We start from the raw sequence: 22389 nt of genomic DNA, 5'->3' as shown, positions 1-22389 counted from the left end.
AATGTATTCAATCCGCTCATAACACAGTCCTCAGAACGCCAAGTTGATGAAAAAGACAACCCGATCTTGTATGAACAAAGTTTACATTTTCAATAGGACGGCGCACCACCATACTACGCATTGCATGTCCGACAGTGGCTCGATCAACGGTATCCTGACAAATGGAATGACAGAAGAGGCGTTTTGGAGTAGCCAGCGAGATCTCCGAATTTAACGCCCTTGGATTTATATCTCTGGGGTTATTTGAAGACAATGGTATACAAAAGTCTTCCGCAGGACATTTGGTATCCAAGACACAGGATTACTGATACATGCAGACAAATTAATAACGAAACATTTACAAAAGTCCGACAAGAATTCGAGAATAGATTGTACTTTTGCTTAGCTACCAATGGTGAACATTTTGAACACCTGATGAAGTAAGGTACATTTATTTAATTGCAATAACTATTATTTTATTATAATTAACTTTCTTTTTGCCCGAGAACGGATCAACCAATTTCAGTTTTGTAAACGGGGTTGAGTGGGGATTTTTAACATTTTTGAAATGATGTGTTACCAGATAGGGGGTGCCATTCAAAATTATTAAGTGGGGGTAGCTAGGGGTAAGGGGGTTAAACCTAAAATGCCAATGGCACTGGTTTCAAACTTCCCCCTCGATATCAAAATTGACGTTTTTTTTTGCCTATGACAAATTCTCCCTACTAAATTGCTAGATGAAGTACTAGGAGTGGAAAGTTTTGAAATGAAGGCACTGTATAATATTCACTATTGATAGTATTTTCCTTCTCAAAATAGTCGATGAATATAACACCACGCACATCCCATCATACAGAGGCCCTAACCTTTCCAGCTTTCCACTCAGATGACCATTGTTTTGATTTCAGAGTGAAGTCCTGGATCTATATTCCATCCATTGTCACATATCGACGCAAAAAATTTGGTTTGATGAGTTAGAACATGGTCAAACAATACTTAGAATCATCAAGACGTTCTGGTTGTGTCCAATGCTGATACAACATAAAGCCAATACGTTCTTTTGAAATCTTCACAATGTCAGGTAACTCACGCAGCTTCACTTTTCGATCATTTGAAACGATTTTTTAGTTTTTCTATGTTTTCTGGTGTTACTGCCTCATTTGGACGTCCACTGCCTTCTGCATCATCGGTGTCTCTACGACCACGCTTGAAGTCAGCAAACCAACACCTAATTGTTTTTTTTATGAAGCGGAGTCTTCATAACATTTTTCAACCCGTTGCTTCTCTTGAACGGTATTTTTTCCATCAAGAAATCAGTGTGAAATCAAAACACGAAATTGGTTTTGATTCAATGTTTTGAAAATAACGAAAGTACTGTCAAAATAACTCACAAACTTATGAATGGAATATCATGAAATTTCAACAGCTTTCTTATGAAGATTAGTATAACTGAAAGAGCGATGAATGATGTAAAACTAGCGGCATCTATGTGTTAACCCTGAGACTTTTGAGCCGATGTAGTCACCTTATTGAAAACGAGATCATCAGAATGAAGAAATATTTTCGAAATGATTTGGAAAGACTTACTTAAGCCCTTAGATATCACTTATAAAACCCAATGTATAAAGAAATTATTCAGCTCGTAATTTTGTTTGCCCTTGTGAAATCTCAGCTAAGTATTTATAAACATTGAAGATTTCCATGTTAAACTGTTCATAGTTCAATCACAATTTAATGATTGTTCGTCTATTTCATTGTGTATTTGTCTTATGCAAACATGAAACAGTTTTACGCGTCAGATAGTTGATATCAGAAAATGTGATCGTATCTCAAATCAACATATAGATCTAAAGTGGCGTGCAATAAAATAATGGTATTCTGTTCAGTGATCGAGAAATAGGCCTTCATTCGCGGGAATGAAGTATTACTTGAATAATTCGAGCGAGTAATGGCCGTTCTTCGCGAGTAGAATACTGTACTTTTTATGACACTGGAATATTCTGAGACAAAATAATTTATGAAGGATATCACGAATCGCAAAATACCATGAAATATTATATCGAGAAGTAACCGAAAGAAGCAGCCAAAAATATTTTCCAAATTGAACGATTTCAGAGAGGTTGAAAAAATTTGAAAAAAAAAAAAACATAGATGAAACTTCAACACGGGCACTCAAGTTCAGCGTTATAATAACTATTTCAAGAGTCAGATTACTAATCATTGTGACATAAAGCTTCTCAAGTAGCGTGACAGTGCATTTGAAATCGAATACCGGAGTATCACAATACAGTAGTACTGCTATAGATCATATATGCAGTGAGTTATATCAGGAACTGATCCTACCGACTGCGCCAATTATTTCGAAGGATTTGCTTTGAGACTTTTTAAAAACTTTATTTGTACATTTAAGGCAAATAACTACAATTGAATGACATGAATAATAAAACAAGGTGTATAAATAAGTTCGCATATGACGCAATGCTGAGTAAGCAAGCTGGATCGGCTAACGACCTGGTCTGGGAACATGCATCTGTAATGTTATACCGGTGAACTATCAGTTCCTGATATAACTAGTGACTTATATTCAGAGCAAGTCACACATTCGGTTTTATCTGCAGGTCTCTCTGACCTGATTTGACTACTCGTCGGTCAGTAATTGGTAGTGATCGTTTATTGTCGTATCGGACTACCCTTTCCAATGAAGGCACCTACTTTAAAACTCAACTGTTTGTTTTTCTTCTGATGTCGTCTGATGGTCGTCCCACATCGGGTCGGTAGAAATACGGATTCAATATAGGTGCAGTCTAAGGCTGCACCTTTAACTATATTCTTGAAGGTATAAAAAACGACATAACTGGCCAGTCTAACTTTAGAGCATGCGTCAGCCCTTTTACCAGTAATTGGTCCACAATAACCTCCCATAGTTCACTATTATAGTAATCCTTGTTTCGCTGGTTCCACAAGCGAGGCTCATCTCTCACAATAATTATCAAAAACTCTTTATCAATTTTATTATTCATTATTATACCACTCCGTCGGAATGAAAGAACGGACTAAAAACTTAAAAACAAACACTTTTGATTTAACTACCCGTCGGTCAGTAATCGGTAGTGATCGTTTATTGACGTATCGGACTACCCTTTCCAATGAAGGCACCTACTTTAAAACTTAAGTGTTTGTTTTTCTTCCGATGTTGTCCGATGGTCGTCCCACATCGGGTCGGAAGAAATACGGATTCAATATAGGTGCAGCCTAAGGCTGTTTTCTGCGCACTGCATCAAACTATATGAGGTTATATTTGAAATTTCAGCAAACGAATTGGAAATCAGCTACATCAATGAAAGAAAGATTTCAAGTCTTCCACAATGAACTCCTAGAAATTTCTAAAGACATTTTTCCCATTCGAAAGATTAAAAACGAACAAAAGAAGCAATGGCTCACGAAAGCATTTAAGGATTCTACAAGAAATATGAGATCTCTGCATTATATCAGAAAATATACAAATAAATATTTTTTTCATAATTACTATGAAGTAAGCAAAGGAAAATTGTTATAAAGATCGCATTGATGGTACCACCAATAAATCAAAGGAAAGTTGTGAGGTGGTAAATGATCTTTTAGGAAAGAATTCCAAAAAGAAAGTAGATTTGAAGTTGAATCCGAACATTAAATAATTAATTACTCTTTTCCAGTTGCAGATGAATTGACAAAAAATAAAACCGTTGCACACGATTCACTAATGAATCTAACAAACGTGAGTATTAATGATGAAAACTTAATCTTGTATTACACTAATTATGATGAATTGAAAAAAAAACGTAACATGATATTAAAAATAAAACGTTACATGATATTAAAAATAAAACCGCAACTGGATTTGATGACATTTCTGTTAGGATTTTCGAAAATCTTTTAACTAGTATCTGTGATAAATATTTTCACCTTTTCTCAAAACATCAATTCTTATATCGATCTACAAAGGTGGTGAAGTGAGCTGTCCCAGGAATTTTAGGCCCATTTCACTCATTCTCAAAATCATCGAAAGACTCGTTAAGCAGAGAATCTTCGACTTTTTGCAGGCGTATGATATATTGAGCATCAAACAGTTAGGATTTCAGGGTAATAAGAACACAAATAATGAAATATTTTCACAGTTATATGAAGTGTATACTGGGAGGGGATTTGCTGCAGCTGTATTTTGTTATTTATCGAAGACTTTTGACTGCGTGAATCATGAGATACTGCTGCGGAAGCTTCACCGTTGCGGATTTCGAAATAAAGCACATTCATAGTTCACGACATATTTATTTATCTCTCACAAGTAATTGAGACAAAATCAATTTATAGTTTAGGTAATAGACAATGTATTGTTCCGCAAGGATCGGCCTTGGGTCCAATTTTGTTTTAACTACATGTTAATGACCTGACGACGCTCGACATTACAGGAAATGTCGCCCTGTTTGCGGATGATAACACTATACTATGGCATAAAGATAAGGAAGCTAACCTTCATTATATCATCAATTCAGATATAATAAAGGTCGAAGAGTGGTGCGACTCGAACCTTTCATCCTTCAACATATTGAAAACCAAGCTAGTGTGTTTCAGATGTGCTGATATTTCTTCAAACCACCAGATTATTAAAAACAGTGGGTTTTCTAACTTTCAAGGACTATACATTGACAACGAACTTAAATTCAATGAACATGTCAAAAACTTGAATAAAAAATCGTACTCCGGTTGTTATGCTGCAGAGACTCAACTGCAGAGACAGTATACTCCTTGTTAGACTCACATTTGCGATACAGTTTCCCATTCTGGGTGGTGTGCAGTAGTAATGTTTTTCAAAGTGTTTTTGTTGTACAAAAATGAGCCCTGAGATACCTCTGTGAACTAAAATTTCGCGATTTATGTAGACTTCACTTCAAGCAACACAACATACACATGGTAGTTTCTTTATTTATACTTGAAACAGTGTGTCTCAAAAATAACACAAAGCAAATTTCATCACAGAGAGTAAACGTCATCCGTCAAAGTAAACATCTCAAACTACCATTATCATCTTCCACTCTCGTTGAGGATTCACTTTTGTATAATGGCTGCAAAATGTACAATCCAAAAAATATTAAAGATATACCGTCCAACGCCAACTTCAGAAAAGCAGTAAAAAAAGTTCGTTCCCATAGAACCTATTATAGTTTGGAAGAATATCATGTGGATAACATAGAATGATAAGTAGATCAAAACTATACACTTTGATATCATGTACCTTCTATGGTTTGTTATATTTTAAATTTCGAATAAGCGACTGATTCTTTTTATTCAATTCAATTTTACCCTATTGACTATTTTTATACATTCATCAAATGTTATTTATTTAATTCAACTTACATTTATATATACACGCTTTGTCAACAAGATGTTATTCTTTGATAATAAAGCATTTTTTAATTGATTGATTGATATAAAACTATTGAAATTGACAAAATTTTAAAAATCATCAGTTTTTTCTCCACATTCCAAAAATGCAAAAATTCTTTCATCAAGGGAATGGAATCCGTTTCTGAAAATAATTTGCAGTGATTTTAATCTAACGGAAGTCGCCTTTTCGTACATCTTCCTAAAAGAGCAACTGCCAATACAGCGCCTGTAGTAGCCTATGTAGGTTACAAATTTTCCACATAATACAAACTACAAACAACCCTTCATTCAGAATAGATACCCATTTGTGAATTCATTTCAACGGAATGAATAATACATTACTTGGATGGAACACTTCATGAATATTTCAGTCGTAACTAGGTCTTTGTCGAAGTAGTCATCACGAATTAGCTCGTACTTATTGTAACATCAGCAAAGGAAATACATTATTCCTTCTTTTGATCCATAAACACTAAAATCACTCCAGTGTATGGTTGGAAATCCCTGGTAAAATGTAGAGTAACAGTTGAAAACTTTTCAGTCCCAATATAGGCCAATGCAAATAACTTTTTGAAATGGAATATTTGATAACAGCATTGAAATAGTGAAAAATAAACGCAAATAGTGTGCTCATCATGAAAAAAATTTACGGGGGATTAATTGGGAAGAATTTCAGAGGTAAACATGATTTTTCATGATTTCCCCTGAAATCAGACTTTGAGTTGAACCGAAAAGTTTTAGTAAATATAAAGTTGTACAACTTTTGTATGAACAATTTTGTCACGTAATCTAAAATTTGATTACAAAACAATTTCTTAGGATAATTGGTGGAAATTAACCCTTCTGTGTTTTTAATATGATGTAATTTTGTTGAATCGAAATAACCAGTGTAACTTCATACACCGATCTTGAATCTCAAAAAAACCTTCAAGAAATGCGAATAACTCGAAAACTTATCGAACGAAGTAATTGCAAATCGTTGCATCTTGATATTTTGCAAAGATCCGGTCAAATATTAGGTTTCAACTGGATTCTGTTGGAAAAAAGAATAATGCAATATTTTTCATTACATAAAAATTGATTTTTGAGCTTTCAATGAGATTTTGAAGAAAACAAATGGGAAAAGCAATTAAGTTCGAATTGAACTTTTACAGAAATGTGTACAATTCACTTTCAGATGTAGTCTGGAAAAACCGTCTACCGAAACAAATACCCTCATTTGAACTCTGAAGTATACGACAATCACTCAACATTCGTGATGGAATTGAATCAAATATCATTTACAGGATTGCTACACAATTACACAATATAATATATGAAGAGTTACGTATAACATTTCACTTACATGGAACTTTATCGCCCTCAATAGCGCACTTCATCAGCACTTTTTTGGATAATAAAAGTAACTTCTGTGCATGATCTAATCTCTCCTGAAATATATACTTTCAATTTCAACAAAATTTCATATAAAAAAACTCATGTAGTATGCATATTTCAATGAATGATTTAATAAAATCATCACTGAGAATGTAAGCTATATACAACTATTTTTGGAAAAAAGAGGTTTTGGCTTAATACTTCTCCATTTCGATAAAAAAATATGGTTATCTAACAAAGAAAGGAAGGAAGCAATCAGTTTCGAAAGTTAACTCTATACAAAGATACATGGCGAAATATCGGATGTCTAGCAGTAGGGATGACAGTGTTCTATCTGAGTGGAATTTTACTTCTTTCAGTAATTATATTGTGTATGAACCGTCAGTGATAAAATCTTAGGTACTACTTACGAACTAATGGGACATGTACTCTTTAATAGTATAAAAACTATGAGAACATAAAAAATATTTCAAGCGATATTTGAATTCGGCTTGAGACCTGCTCTCCCTTATATTCATTGGCAGATGGTTGAATATTCGGGGAGCCATCAGATTTGGTGAGTTATAAGCCAGCTTTGTTCTGGCATATGGTACAAACAAATTATTATTTTGACGAGTATTCACATTGCGGATACATCTATTCATCAGAAAGATTTCATTGTAATTTTTAAAAACATGTAAACACAGTTCAAATATAAACAAACAAGGCAATGTTAGAATATTAAAATTAACGAACACATTTTTGCAGGAATCCCTAGTTGACAATCCTGTTATGGTTCTCAGTATTCTTTTTTGCACTAGGAATACCTCATTCCAACGTGACGATAATCCCCAGAAACATAGGCCATATCTGAGTCTGGACTCAACTTGAGCATAATACACCGTCAGCAACTGACTAATATTTAACACTTGTCTTAAATTTCTGAGCTGAAATGTTATCGAATTCAACTTCTTCATTAAAAATTCACAATGATTATGCCAGCCTAAACATTGGTCGATATGAAGTCCCAGGAATTTGGTACTTTCGGTGCCTGTCGTTACAGAATCTCCCCTCTCATTAATCTTGAAACTGATTGGTGTATAATATTTCTGTCTGTTATGGAAACGGATCAGAACAGTTTTATCAACATTCATGAATAACTTATTTGCCGCAAACCATAAATTTAAGTTTCGAAAAACTTCAGCACATTTCTCTTCCAGGTCAGAATCAGACCTATCCGAGACGATAATAGAAGTGTCATCAGGGTACATTATTACTGTTTCTTCCGTTATTGAGTTTGCCAAATCATTTATATAAAACAGAAACAGTATTGGGCCTAATATGGATCCTTGTGGCACCCCAAGGTCCGTAGAAATTATATCAGATCTCATTTTATCAACTTCTACAAACTGTTTTCAATGAGAGATGAAGACAGCGGAAGACCACGTATGCCATACTTGTACAGTTTAATTAGAATTTGATGATCTACACAGTCGAATGCTCTGCTGAGATCACAAAATATCCCAACAGGGCACTCTCCTGCATCGAGGCATTTGATTATTTCGTTATATGATGAATGTATTGCTGTTATGGTTGATTTCTTATTTAAAAATCCATGTTGATTTCTGGCAAAGACGTTATTATTATCACAGAACGGTATCATTCGATTGAAGAAGGCGTATTCAAAAATCTTCAAAAAGCAAGATGGGATTGTCACGGGTCTGCAATTTTCCAAGGATTGGCAACAATTTTTTTTATGGATTGAAATAATTTTTCCCATTTTAAGAGGGTCGGGAAATGATCCAGTGGTAAAGGATAAATTAACCAAATAGACCAATGGCCTCATCAAGACTGGTAGACATTTTCTCAAAACAAACATTGGGACCTTTAAACGAAACAAATACTTTTCTATGAACACTGAATTATACAAAAAACAGTTTGTATTCCAAACGTACCTTATGGAATTGAATCAGATATCATTCACAGAATTGCTACACAAAATAGTATATGAAAGTGGTAAAATCTCACTAACATGAAACACTGTCATCCTCACTGGTAGATATCCGATGTTTCGCCGTAAGACACTTGCTCTTCAGTACCAAATCTGGATAACATTATGGAAAAATATGCTCAATTCATTCACAAAATTACGACTTAATGTCGCGAATGTGTTAATCTACTCATGCTATTGATGACAGTACGTAATATAGAAGGCCCATTTTTTCCCAAAAATGTATCATTTCTAAAAATATGCCTCTTTCAATTCAAACTAAATTCACATGTATCACGAAATGATTATTAAAAATCAAACTGTTAATAATCAAGAGCTCCCTTTCGATTTACGAGCATAAACTTTCAAACCACTGAAAGTATGTTATTTCACCGGGTATTGACAAAATTTGAAAGATACGGAACACTGTACAACTTTATATTCTGATTACTCATATTCGAAAAAGTGTTTCAAGTTTCCGAAAAGATGAGTTTTCTCTTTCAGTATTAATTTTGCTGATTAAACATATTCATTTTTAATTTAACACCCATCAAATTGATTGAAGCTGCTGACTTCTTTTTTTCAGTTCTGCTTATTGACTTATGAGAGAAAACTGATGCCTGGGTTCTCTTGATGATGAAAAAGTATCGTATTGTAGGAGAGTGTTGTTGTTTGTGTTTTAGGAGATCACCGGAGTAACGAATGGACGAAGTGAATTGAAAAAAAGTCTTTTACTAACAACATTCTGTACAAATATCAAAGTGGCATAAAAGAAGATATCTAATTGGTTAAGTGAAATATTATCAATAGAACATTGAGCCCTTATTATTTCCAGATCTGGGGAATGCTCGTCCTACTAGCAGTCTCTGATTTATTCAGGTCATGTTGTGAGCCTATAAAAACGTAGCCTTGAGATCTATCTGTTTTGAGTGTGTTAATTATAAAATTTGGCATTATTAACTTGAAGAAATTGAGCAACTAAGAAATATTCATTTGAATGATTTAAATCGGAAGCGGTATACAAGAAAACAATTAAGTTGCAAAGAACGTAAGGCAATAGCATACATTCGCCCAAGAGAAAAAAATACTTCTCTGTCGGGGATTCTGAGCTGATATTGATTGTTGCTTCAGGCGGTTATGACGTGAATATTCACAGCACCCAGAATACAGAAATTGAGTCAATTATGTTTATTGTTATTCAACGAACTTCTACCGTTCTGAAGAAATGCAGGATAATGGTATGAAGAGGTGATATATAATAAGATACACACATATGTAATTCAAAGAAAAAGTATACCATTTATAATTTTGCAATCAAAAGTATTATTGCCACAAAACTATTTCTATTTTGAAACTATTCATTTCAGACCAATGGAACACCTAGTTAAGGTCGCTGATGGTACCTTCCTATTGGCAGTGTATAATCGGCCGGATGGACACGTTGAATGTGAGTGAAACTGCCACAATCGACTCAACGTAAACTGGAGGACGCTGTGGAAGTACTTTCTGAACAACAAAATCAGATGAACCGACCTATCACCTACCCATGAAATGGTTCATCGCACACCACAATTGACATTGTTCTTGTCAGAGATCTGGGCGAACTGGTCACAGTGGACGAGCTGAGCCCCGACTATTGTCCGGTGCTTTTTAGTGTTACTCGAGCCAACCCGAAAACGAGGAAAGCAAAGTATGACTTCAGGAGTACCGACTGGTGGGAGTTCCGATCAGCTATTAACGGTTTAACCGTGATTGAAAGTAACATATCGGGAGATGATCTTGATATGATCTGTGAGCAGTTCGTCAAAAATATTCAGAAATCTAGAGACAGGTTCACAAGGAAGGTCGTGGTGAAATAACACCGGATAATGTTGAACTCATCATCAAAAAGAAGAACATCCAGCGAAAAATGTAGCAGCGACCACGAGACTACTGCTACAAGGATCACATGATTAGAATTGCGGCGAAGGTCAATGAACGCATCTCCGAGTTCACCAATAAAAGGTGGCAGGACAAGCTTGAGAGTATATGTGCTCATTATCACTCTGTGTGGAGGATGGCTAAAAAGTTAAACAATTGCTTCGAGGCCATACTTACCATACAGAGGAATCAGAAACACGCAGTAACGGAGAAAAAAACATAGCACTCGGGGTTGATGGAATCGCGGCGGTTTTACTTCGAAATCTCCCTCGCAACAGTCTCGTGCAATTAGTGCAATTGCCAACGCAATAGTCAAACATGAACACTATCCAAATTGTCGAAAACGTGCGGAAGTGGTGCCCATCCACAAGGCCGGTAAAGCTAGACACTAGATCGATAGCTATCGCCCAATCTCGGTCCTCAGTGCGGTCTCGAAGGTCGTCGATGAAGTCTTGCGAAGTAGAATTCTTCACCTGGAGGAGAAGATGAAACTTCCCGGAGAAGCGATTCGGGTTCTAACGAGGTCGGAATATGATCCGAGTTGTTCACGGGATAGAGGAATTTTCGCAGGGGAAGAACACAGTTATGGTCCTGCAGAACACTCAGAAAGCCTCCGACAAGGTTTGGACGAGAGGTTTTATCGCCAAAATGTGGTTGGTAGGTATGCCTTTATTCGTGACTAGGATTCTTGCATCCTACCTGACTAATCTAACTTTTCGTGTAAGAGTGGACCAAACCACATCTGCACGTTATCCGCAGGGGTCCTGCCTATCACCGCAACTGTATTCATTGTATACGCACGACTTTGTTCTCGCGAACGAATGTGGGTATCTATGCGGACGATACGGCAATTCCCGCGTATTCGTTCTCAAGCGAGGTGGCTAAGTAGCAACTGCAAATCGATCTCGAGGGTGGTCGTGCCGTATTTTGACAGGAACAAAATTGAGATGACCACATCGAAAACCGAGCTCGTCAACTTTTCGAAGAATTTTGCCAACGTTAAGATCTTGGAGAAGTTCGAGAAGGCGTGAGTGTTGATGAGTAGAGAAGTACGCGACAACTTGGAGTCATCCTGGATAGGCGCCTGCATTTTCAGGAACATCTGAGTCTAGTGATCCAACGAATGGCTGCGGCGATAAAACGTACGTATTCACTCATTTCACGGAACTCCAAACTCATTGTTGACAACAAGTTGTTTATTCACACACAAGTTATAAGACCAGCTATGTTATAAGCCTGTCCCGTGTTCTGCAGCCTCAAAAGATCTTCTCTAAAGAGATTCGAAAAGATCCAGGTGTTCCGTATTTGCACGAATAGTAACAGGTACATTTCATTAAGTGATCTGTTAGGTCTGGCTGAAGTTGAGACAGTCATTGATCACGTCAGGGGGCTGTCTCAGAAATTCTTTAAGTTATTTCTGCCGAAAATCCCGCTGACGAGGGACGTCACAGTACTCCAGCCCCGTAAACACGGACAGATCTATTATCATGGATATCTTCCATGAGCGGCTCGAATGTGATCACGCCTAGTTCATGTCAATTTAGATAAGATAATTAACGCTTCAGTGTTATCCCAATATTACTCTCACCTGGTTTTTTTCATGAACTTTCTACAGGAGGTTCCGGACAACTTACACTAGCTTACGAAGATCAAATGAGATGAGTAATATCGAAATCGCAACGCAAGTAAAACTCGCTTCGGTAGGAAGCGAGACATCACAGACAGGGGCTGAAGTGAAAACCTGGTGAGTGGAGACTATGTGGCGGCGTGACTTTTGTTGTCTTTCTGGGCTCAGTACTACAATTATCCTTCTGCCATTTCTCTCCCTCCCTATCCCTCCCCTGACTTGTAACGTAGTCGGGGCTACTTTGAATGCCCAGGCTAGTCAGTAGAGAACGGTGTGAGTTCTTTGCACAACTTTGCTAGTTTCTGATTTTTAATGTGTCGAGCAAGTGAAAATATGAATGTTAAATATTTGAATGGCTGAGCGCCAGCATTTTTTTTATTTTATGATGGAAAAAAATACAAAATACCATTACGAAGATAGTAATGAAAACTTCCTTCTGTGATCAGGTGAGCAAGAAAATCATATATTCACAAAAATTAATACATATATTAACAAAAAAAAAAATACAAAGATTGACCCTGTTAGTATGATAGTTTCACCTGTTTACTCCATCATGTCTCCTAGCAGAGACGTTGTAAAAGGTTGTTGTTCCCTAGTTGAGTTCAGTTGATCAGTGTGAGACTGAAAACTTACTTGAGAGGCAGGGTTGCTCACATAAGAATGGTTATGAAACAGGATTCTAGGGATATAAATGTTTTGCACTTCACTGAATATAATTATGATAACAGGTGATGTAAATGTAAAACGGTTTCACATAAATATTCATTCATAGATACTTGGAATAATATTCACAACAATAACTCTTAGTTATACTACTTTTGTATTGATGCATCAATGGTTTATATAAAAAAATTGACCTTGAATTCAGGAGTCAACATGTATGAGCAAATAAATAATCATATTTCTATTTCTAAAAAAAAATTACCTTAAAATCACCACTGAATGTGTCTTAGGAAACAAAATAATGCTTTGTACAGAAAATGGCCACTAAAAAATTCACTAAATCATTTAAATTAGAAAATGGGATTATAACCTCAATTCACTTGAAGTCTGTAACCAATCTACAAAGATATAGATAATGAGGAAAGATTGGTTATATCTCGATCTATGAACCGGAGATTTGTTCAAGCAAGAGACAGGTCCCTTGCTCGAATCTGAGTTCAGCGGCAGAAAGGAGCTTCCCGAACGATGAAGCAAAAATTTGGATTGTGACTTACATTTTTTTTTAATTTTCATCCACTGTGATCAGCAATCGGATAGAAATTCCAGCACTTCTCGTCATAATCGCCAGTAACCCCTCACACTGATTTCAGGGATTTTTCACACCTGGGAGAACGGACATCTTTTCTCAGCAGAAAATCTCAGGACTTTAATTCTTGCATCCGAGGAAACCACAAGTCATCAACGAATGTAAAATAGACAGCTTGCGTTTAAATTCACAGTGATCACCATGAAATATTCAGATTTTTCTGAATCAGCATCATTACTTTCACATCCAAAAAAACCTAAACTCTAAGATATCGAGCTCTACCTTCTCAACTCTACGAGAGACTTCTCCCTTCCTTAAAAATTCCTCCTTCATCTTCTCTCCTCACCTATCTTCACGTTACTAGTGAACCAAAGATGGCTTATGCTAGGAGGAACACTTGCCAATACCGGTTACATGGAATACATAGATGTCACATTTTATCGTGTCATGAATACAATGAAATGACGGTAACGAATATATCGTTACACATCTCCGTTACTTCACCAAAAAAATTCAAACAAATGTTTGGATTTTTTTTCCTTGCGGCAATGATTACAAAGATAATAATAAAATGTCTTAATCAACACCATTAATGATTATAGGAATAAAAAAATTTTCAAAGGAGAACTATCCATTTAAGGAAACTAAATATGTGTGTAAATTAAAGCATTTACATAACTGAAGCTTCTAACTCACTGTATTATCACAGTTTTAGTGAAGAAATAATAGGGTCCAGATAATGACAATCTCCGTACTCAGAACATAGCACATCCGGAGTCCTCACAGAGAATCCAGTCAAGATGCTCTCATCGCAGCAAGATGTTGTTTGCTGCGCCGGTGAGTAAACATCTCCAGATTCCCTGAAACAATCAACGGCTATCCCGAATCCAAAACCCGGACAACTATCCTTAGCTACACCTTAGGTGAAACAAAAAACAAAACATATATAAAACAAAACAAAAATGTTGGCGCCCAGTCATTCAAATATTCAACATTCATATTTTTACTTGCTTGACACATTAAAAATCAGAAACTAGCAAAGTTGTCCAAAGAACTCACACGGTTCTCTACTGACTAGCCTGGGCATTCAAAGTAGCCCCGACTACGTTACATATTTTGGCGCCCAACGTGGGGCGTCAGCATTTTTTTTTTGTTTCATATATATATTTTGTTTTTTGTTTCACCTAGGGTGTAGCTAAGGATGGTTGTCCGGGTTTTGGATTCGGGATAGCCGTTGTTGTTTCAGGGAGGCGAGTGGTTGTAGATGTGGGATGTTGTGTATGTGGGAGAATGATTTATGTATTTTAAATATTGCATATAGATTTTCGTCAGTTTTATAACCCAAACAGGAAATAAAAATTTTCGGTTTGGTTTGAGTTGTCTATAAATTAATATCATTCTGTAATCTATTATCTTAGGGACACATGATATATGACGAAATGTTATTTCCTTTGTTTCATTATCTGCAGTAAGGATTTCATTTTATATTCCTACTCTTTCAAGTATACTTCAAATGGATAATGCTCAGGACGAAGCCCTTCGTCTATCTTCTTTTTTGATTTTCTGAGATTTATGAGAATCCTGGCACTCAATATAGAGTCAATGTGCTCCTGTTCTCTATTTATTTGCATTTCACATGTCACATGTGACTCGTAGCTTTATCTATATATTGACTGTCCTTACGATGATTTACACGACACAGGATAGGTCAGTTGAAAGAGCAAGTAATATTAAATATCAAAAACAAAAACGGAGAATAAGTTCAAATATTTTAAATACTTGAGTAGTAAAACTGAACTCAGTGACTGAATATATTCGTCTAGCGAATAAAACATCTGGCCCAGAAGAAATTAGTTTCGGATGAAATATCCTTAATGGCTTATGGTAACATGTTATGAAATATAACACAGTTCTGCATAGGTAGAGGATTTCATGTATTGTATTCTGTTGTTGGATATTCTTTTACAATTATGTCGGTTATGGATTGTAAAGTGACTCATATAGGTAAATATTGACACACGTCATTATCAATATTAATAATCGTAAGGATAGAAAGGATAAAAGGATTAACATCAGAAAAATCTGAATTAATAATGCCTGTTCAGAGATGTTCAAAATATGCTATCTTTTGAAAGCTCTCTTTGAAAGTTTTAAGAGCATAACATATTCTAACTTTAAATCTAATTCAAAACATATTTTTCCATCGATGTAATTGATGAGCTAATTTGTTTTCGCACCAAATGCTGAAATCTTTCGTACCAGACGGGCACTTCTTAAGATCATTCATAGTAACTACAAACATGATAATTGTTTTGTCGTCTGCATATATGAATACTCCACCATCCATGAATTGCTTGAGGTAGTATGTCTGAAGACTGAATGAATATTTTTAATGGAATGTTGTCGAATAAGTAAAACTGGAATACAGAAGCCTATAAAGATCTCAATTGCATATTTACCACTGGAACTAAACTTTCATGAAACTACTGAATTTTCCATTCAAGTGTTATTTTAGTTCACATTTCTCTTCAGCTGATAGGTATAATTGCCATATTAGAATTTCAAATTTAACATAGAGGAATAATTCACGAGTAATAGTAACTGTATTGAGCTTGATGATAAGAATCACTCTACATACCTTAGAATCCGTTTCAGGTTGGTTCACTCTAACCTCCAAAGTACCAGACATCACCGCATACCAACATTTTCCAGTGTCGCCTTGTCGGAAAACTGAAATGAAAATTTTATATTCAATGTTTCGTTCGACTGGTGTTGGATTAACATTTTTATCACGTGATTATTTTCCTTGGAATTTGAATTCAACCTCGGTTTCAATTGATGAATCAATAAGTACGTGGTCGTGGACAGTATAATACTGAACGAATTGGTAAAGCGATAGTTGTGAATTCAGAATCAGAACGAGGTTGTTGACTATAATAATTTTAGAGAATGTGTCTGGTGTCTTATAATTTGGGTAGTGAAACTTCATAGCTTTTTCATTTGTAATTGGTAGAATGTTATGGCATAAAATGGGGAGTCATTTCTAACATTTGATTCTAATATTTCCCAACATTCCACACTGATGAGATGAAGATTCAAAAAACTCCAATTGGAAGTGTGAATTATTTTTTATAAAAAAATCAATATTTTAATTTACTTTTCGACATGTATAGCAATTGCCTGTCACTCAATAAATATAAATGTACATTCATAAAATATCTCAAAAAGACATCTAGTGAATATCCATGCAAAATTCACATAAATGTTAAATGGACTAGAAGAGAAAATAAAAAAAATATTCATGAAAGCCCAATTACTATCCTGAAATAAAGAATTAGTAGATGTATTTCAACTGTCACTCACTTGTAAGTATTTACTACAGTTTTCAAAAGAAGGTACATTTTTTGACAATTGCGTATTTATTCATAACATTGTTGAAAATAGTTGAAGTAGAATTCCTCTCTAGAAAAAAATCGTTTCCTCTTTGGCATTTCTCACACCAACTCACTGCCATAAATTCTATAGACTTCATCGGCTAAGTCAGGTCTTTATACGACAGTGGCAAATGATTAGTGAAGTAATAAACGATCACAGTTGGTCATCGAGTGCCTCAATTCACCGATGATCCAATTGATGTACTAATTGGTCTATTCGAAACGTAAGCACGTTTCTTTGGTTGAAGCAATCCATTAGAAATCTTTTGTTAAATTCGAGAACCCGCTTTTAGTGAAGATTCGTAATGTGACATATGCAATAATGTAAAATAGTTTTGAAAATCCATAATGATTGAATGTAACTTTAAAGTTTTCACTAAGGGGCTGAATATTTTCGTGTATTCATTTAATTTAGGAGTTACATTGATTCAATATGGTTGGAAAAACGTTTTTTCTATGAAACAACTACTCAAATCATTCATCTCATCCCAACCCCTCTAATGCAGTTCACGAATGCAGGTGATTCCAAGGAGAATAGGAGAATAAGCTAAAAATATGATCTTCCTAGAGTAAAAAACTACCCATATATTGGAACTTTTTCCCACAAGTTGATAGATTCATCTCACCCTCCAAATTGCTATTGACTTTCGATTTTTCAATTGAATTCGAATGGAGTAAAATTAACTGTGTTGATATTTATTTTTCTGATCTACGTCAAAAAATTGTTAATTCTCAGTGTGGCAGATATCTATTCGGAATTATTTCGAATACCAATGCTGGTATTACAGCAATTTTTTTGGAAACGTACGAATCGTTTTCATCACAGTTCCAATTTACATCTGTCCTACCTGGACTGAAAAGTCTCAGTCATAACACATAGATGGCGCTAGTTATTGCATTCACCGCTTTTTCACTTAGTATTATCCTTCAAAACAAAGCTATAGTAATTTCATGATATCCTATTCATAAGAGTACTAAGAATAACACTACTCTTGTTATTTTCGAAACAATGGATCAAAAACAATTTCGTGTTTTAATTTTACACTGATTCTTGATGGGAAAAATACCGTTCAAACGAAGCAATGGCTTGAAAATGGCTCCATCAGGAACAACAATTGAACGTTGGTTTGCTGCCTTCAAACGTGATCGTAGAAACACCGATGGCAGAACGTATTGGACGTCCAAATGAGACAATAACACCAGAAAACATAAAAAAATCAACAAATAGATTTGGGAAGCTGAATACACTTATTTGAATGAATGCATATAATTGTAAAATAATATTTTTTTGTGAAAATTGAAATTTTAAAATTTTGAGGTTATGAATTAAAAAAAATTATTGTTTGTTTACTCGTCAGGTAACAGGAAGTATCGAAAAACGGGGACATGGTGCATTTGTAAGATGCGATTTTTATATAAATAATTAGCCTAATAACCAACGCAATACATGTTAGAAATTGAGGCCGTGTGGATTGATCAATATGTGATAAGAATGAAGGCATAATGAAGGACAACTTGCGACAGAATATGTCAAATCCAGTTTCATGTTGAAAATAAGGTACCCACTTGAGGAGTGATCCACTATGGGTTTTAAAACTTTTTTGTTATGGATAGCCAATATAAAATTGTATATATTTTATTCATAAATTTTTGAATTTCAATTACAATTCATAATCCTTTGATGAAGGGGAAGAAAATTTCTGAATGAGTTTACTTGAGTATTCAAGCAGTGATTATTGTTAGAATGTTTTTTGAACATCTTCAGCTCTTTAAACAAGTCTAGTCTGAGAAAAATTTTATTGAATTGATGGATGTAGCCGTGGTAGGAACTCATAATGAAGAAAAAAATGGAAACTTTCTATGTTTTTTATCACTTTCATTTGTAACTAACGTTACTGCAGTTTTGTCCTATAAGGATATTTTCAAACTTATACATCAAACTCAAAATGATTGAATACATTAGGTAATAATAGAGGTACATAGCTTAATCGAGTACCTGAATTTTGTTTACTCGTGACAATGTGGATATGGTTATTTGAAAACCGGTGAGTAAACTAGATCGATTTGATCATTCAATAGGTTGCACCCGCAATGTTTATGATCATGAATTTCCAAGGATTCCAAATAACTGAGTTTGCAACGCTTCCTTGCATGGTGCAAACTTTCTGTATCGTTCAGATTCGGGAACTTGTGGTTGCATACCAATGAATGGTTTTAAAACGTCGATTCATTTTTACCTAGTCTGGAGGACCTTTCATGTTCAGCATAACGTTTTGAGAAATTTCGACCACATTGTCTCACATAAACACTGTTACACTCCAGATGTCTCCAACTTGTCCACTTAATATTTGACATTGAAAAGGAAATCAGATAACCTCATATGTGGTCTGAATGCCACTTCCGCAATTATCTCTGTTTTTTTTTTACCAAAATACGTCAGAGTTTCCCATTTCTTGTTTTCTGACTAACATCTGAATTGTATCTGCGTCGAAACGATGATTATGGCCTACCTGTGATTGTTAGCAGAATCACTTGGGATGGTAATGTCTGTATAGCTATGTTTTCTGAAAACATTGAACTCAAACTTATTCTGATTTTCAGACCTGACCATTACACACAATCAGACCAAGTAATCATCTTCAAGAGGAATATTCGGTTCATACATGATTTGCTGTCCAGTATGTTATCAATGATCTAATCTCATGTTTTCGTGTTTTATGGTTTCCCCCAGAGTACAAAGTTTTTTTGAAACATCGATTACTTTCACAGAAGGTGAACTATACCCATTACGTTAATAAAGTTTCACCATAGTTTGTGATGGAAACACTTGGCAAGTGAGTGGAACTCTACTCAATTAGGCAAAGTTGCATGATTTATCTACTGTATACGTTAATCTCAATAAGTTATTTCGGAGGCATGTACAGAATGTGTCACAATTTGATTTTCAATAGTTATCTCCAATGCACTGAGTTGGATAGACTTGTGTTATAGGTTCATTTCGGTGTTGTTTGGTTTGTTTCAGATCAACATGTACTGAAAGAGGTTCAAATCGATTTCACAACACAATGAGATGTTTGAATTTCCAGTTGAATTTCTTTTCATACTTGTTACTGGAGACACTGAATATGTTACATAATCGTTTTCCACACAAGGAATTAATTGAGAATACATCAATTGTGTTTGTATGACTACATATTTCTATAGTGATATTTCGACAACTACTAGAATTCGACAACTACTAGAGAAAATGAGGAAGAATTAAATCACCATGTTTATGAATGCCGATGAGACGCCGTCTTTCTTAGCACGTAAATGTTTTGAGAAGACTTTCGAAACTGATTATAGCAGAGTAGCGATTGAAACTATTACATGATTTTCTTCTCGTACAAAAAAATATTATCAAATTGGGTTTGTTCGATGATATCCAACATGCAATGTTCGAGCAAAACTACAGGTATGGTATACACACCTCTGAATCTCGAATACTTTCACAATTTCTACTACAATACTTTGAAGAAATATCTGAATTTTGACAATATCACGAATTTAGAGAAACGAGAAAAGTTACTTTTCTCGTAAGAGTAAAATTCTTGAAGAAATTAACTTCAATGTACCACGGCCAGCTTCATGATCTCAATCCATTCTTAGACTTCTCAGAGCAACTAACATTATGCTCAATTTCCCAATATATGTTATGTGCACAAATTTTAATAGCATTTGTGCCCATGGTGATGTATTCTTCACTAACCTTCATAACATTATTAGAATTGCTAACATGTACTTGAAGTAGGTAATTAGAATTAGTTTTTCTTTTTTGTTCATTTTATTTTTCGTTCATAGTTAAGTATTGTGAATAAAATTTTATATTGTCCTGTAAATGGGTAACTGTTGGACAATAAAGCTATTATTATTACTATTATTATATGACGAATATAAATAAGATTTGGGCCAGTAGACCATGAAAGTGGATAAAATATACTCAAGTATTTCAAGAAGTGTGAAATCACGATGCTCGTTTTGAAACATGTTTGTATTATGTTCGAATTGAAAGAGGTATATTTTTAGGAAAAATTAGTTTTTTTCTAGGATCAAATAAACGAACTGTCATCGTGACATGAGTAAATTTAACTCATTCGTGACAAGAAGACGTAATGTTTTGAGTAAGTCATCCTAATATGTTACTCAGATTGGTGCTGATGAGGCAAGTGTCTTGATATTCATATACGTGATTCAGAATCAAGATGGAACTATCAATACTATAATATGTCCCGTGATGTGACCTGTGTGCAAAAAGATCCTGATGATGTGGACATAAATTCTCATTATTTTCTACATAAAATTCAACTTGAAGTTGTTGTAGAAACAATGATTGAAAGATTATGTAAATAAACGTCCTGAATCAAATGAATTTGGTATAATTCGACTATATTTGAAAATCATAAGCACGAACAAAAATATCAATACAAATCAACGTAAAACGTCAAAAAACATGTCTCAAAAATTCAAACTAGTTTCAAAAAGTTGGGAGTGCTTTTGCAGATCCTGCAAAAAAGTTTAAGTACCTTCGATAATCCACGTACCTATGTTAGTAAACAACACACCAAAAAATATTTTCTCAAACTATTATAAACGCATTTGTGATGCAATGTTTGGAACCTTTGGTGTAGTAATGAATGTCACTGAAGTTTTTTCACAACACCAAACCGTTATTTTAACACCCCGACACGTGTTTATATCACCAAGTGATCATATTCAAGAGGAAGATCTAACTTCCTCTTTAAAATAATCACTTGGTGATCGAAACACGTGTCACGAGGAAACACGAAAAAGATCGAACTTCCTCTTGATGATGATCACTTAGTGATCGAAACACGTGTCGAGGTGTTGAAATAACGGTTTGATGTTGGAAAAAAACTCCGGTGATATTTATATAAACGCAAATCACTTCTCTTAAATCCTATAATATTCGCCAATGAAAAATTAAATGAATAACTATTTCAAAACAAGGGCTTAATACACATTGGTTTGCAGATATAATTGAACATATAATCTAGTTCTAATAAGACATGTGCGTTTCTGTGAATGATATTTGATGATTCAATTGCATAATGTGTAATTCAATCTCCATATGAAAGTAGTAGTTTTAAAACGGCTCCTCTTTTCAGGATATCTGGAAATGACTTTGTAAAGAGCTTATTTTGAAATTATTTGCTCTCTTGCTTCCTTTGGAAGTTTCCGACATATTTTGTATTAAGAGAAGTAGAAAGCCAAATCCTTCCCATTCCAAAAATCTGATTACTCCTGAAAATATACTCCTTCCAATTTAAACAAGATTCCTATCGAATGAGCGTATGAATGATTTCCCGTAATGTCATCGTGACATTCTTTTATATTCAACTCATCCGTGACATTG

The 22389-nt window shown here is 34.9% G+C and overlaps 1 protein-coding gene across 1 annotated transcript in view; it reads right to left on the bottom strand.

Moving 5' to 3' along the window:
- Epac (Exchange protein directly activated by cAMP) overlaps window positions 1–22389 on the bottom strand; it is a 757111-nt gene that overhangs the window by 378694 nt on the left and 356028 nt on the right. The window contains exon 3 of the mRNA XM_074175396.1: window positions 16181–16272. Within this exon, the coding sequence (XP_074031497.1) occupies window positions 16181–16272 (92 nt within the window). The remainder of the gene's footprint in view (window positions 1–16180; window positions 16273–22389) is intronic.

The sequence above is a fragment of the Leptinotarsa decemlineata genome, unplaced genomic scaffold, assembly GCF_025532065.1.
Source record: "Leptinotarsa decemlineata unplaced genomic scaffold, Ldec_3_MD MMD2_tig00001019_RagTag_RagTag, whole genome shotgun sequence".
In the NCBI taxonomy this organism is placed as follows: domain Eukaryota; kingdom Metazoa; phylum Arthropoda; class Insecta; order Coleoptera; family Chrysomelidae; genus Leptinotarsa; species Leptinotarsa decemlineata.
This window is presented reverse-complemented; position numbering and strand designations above follow the sequence as displayed.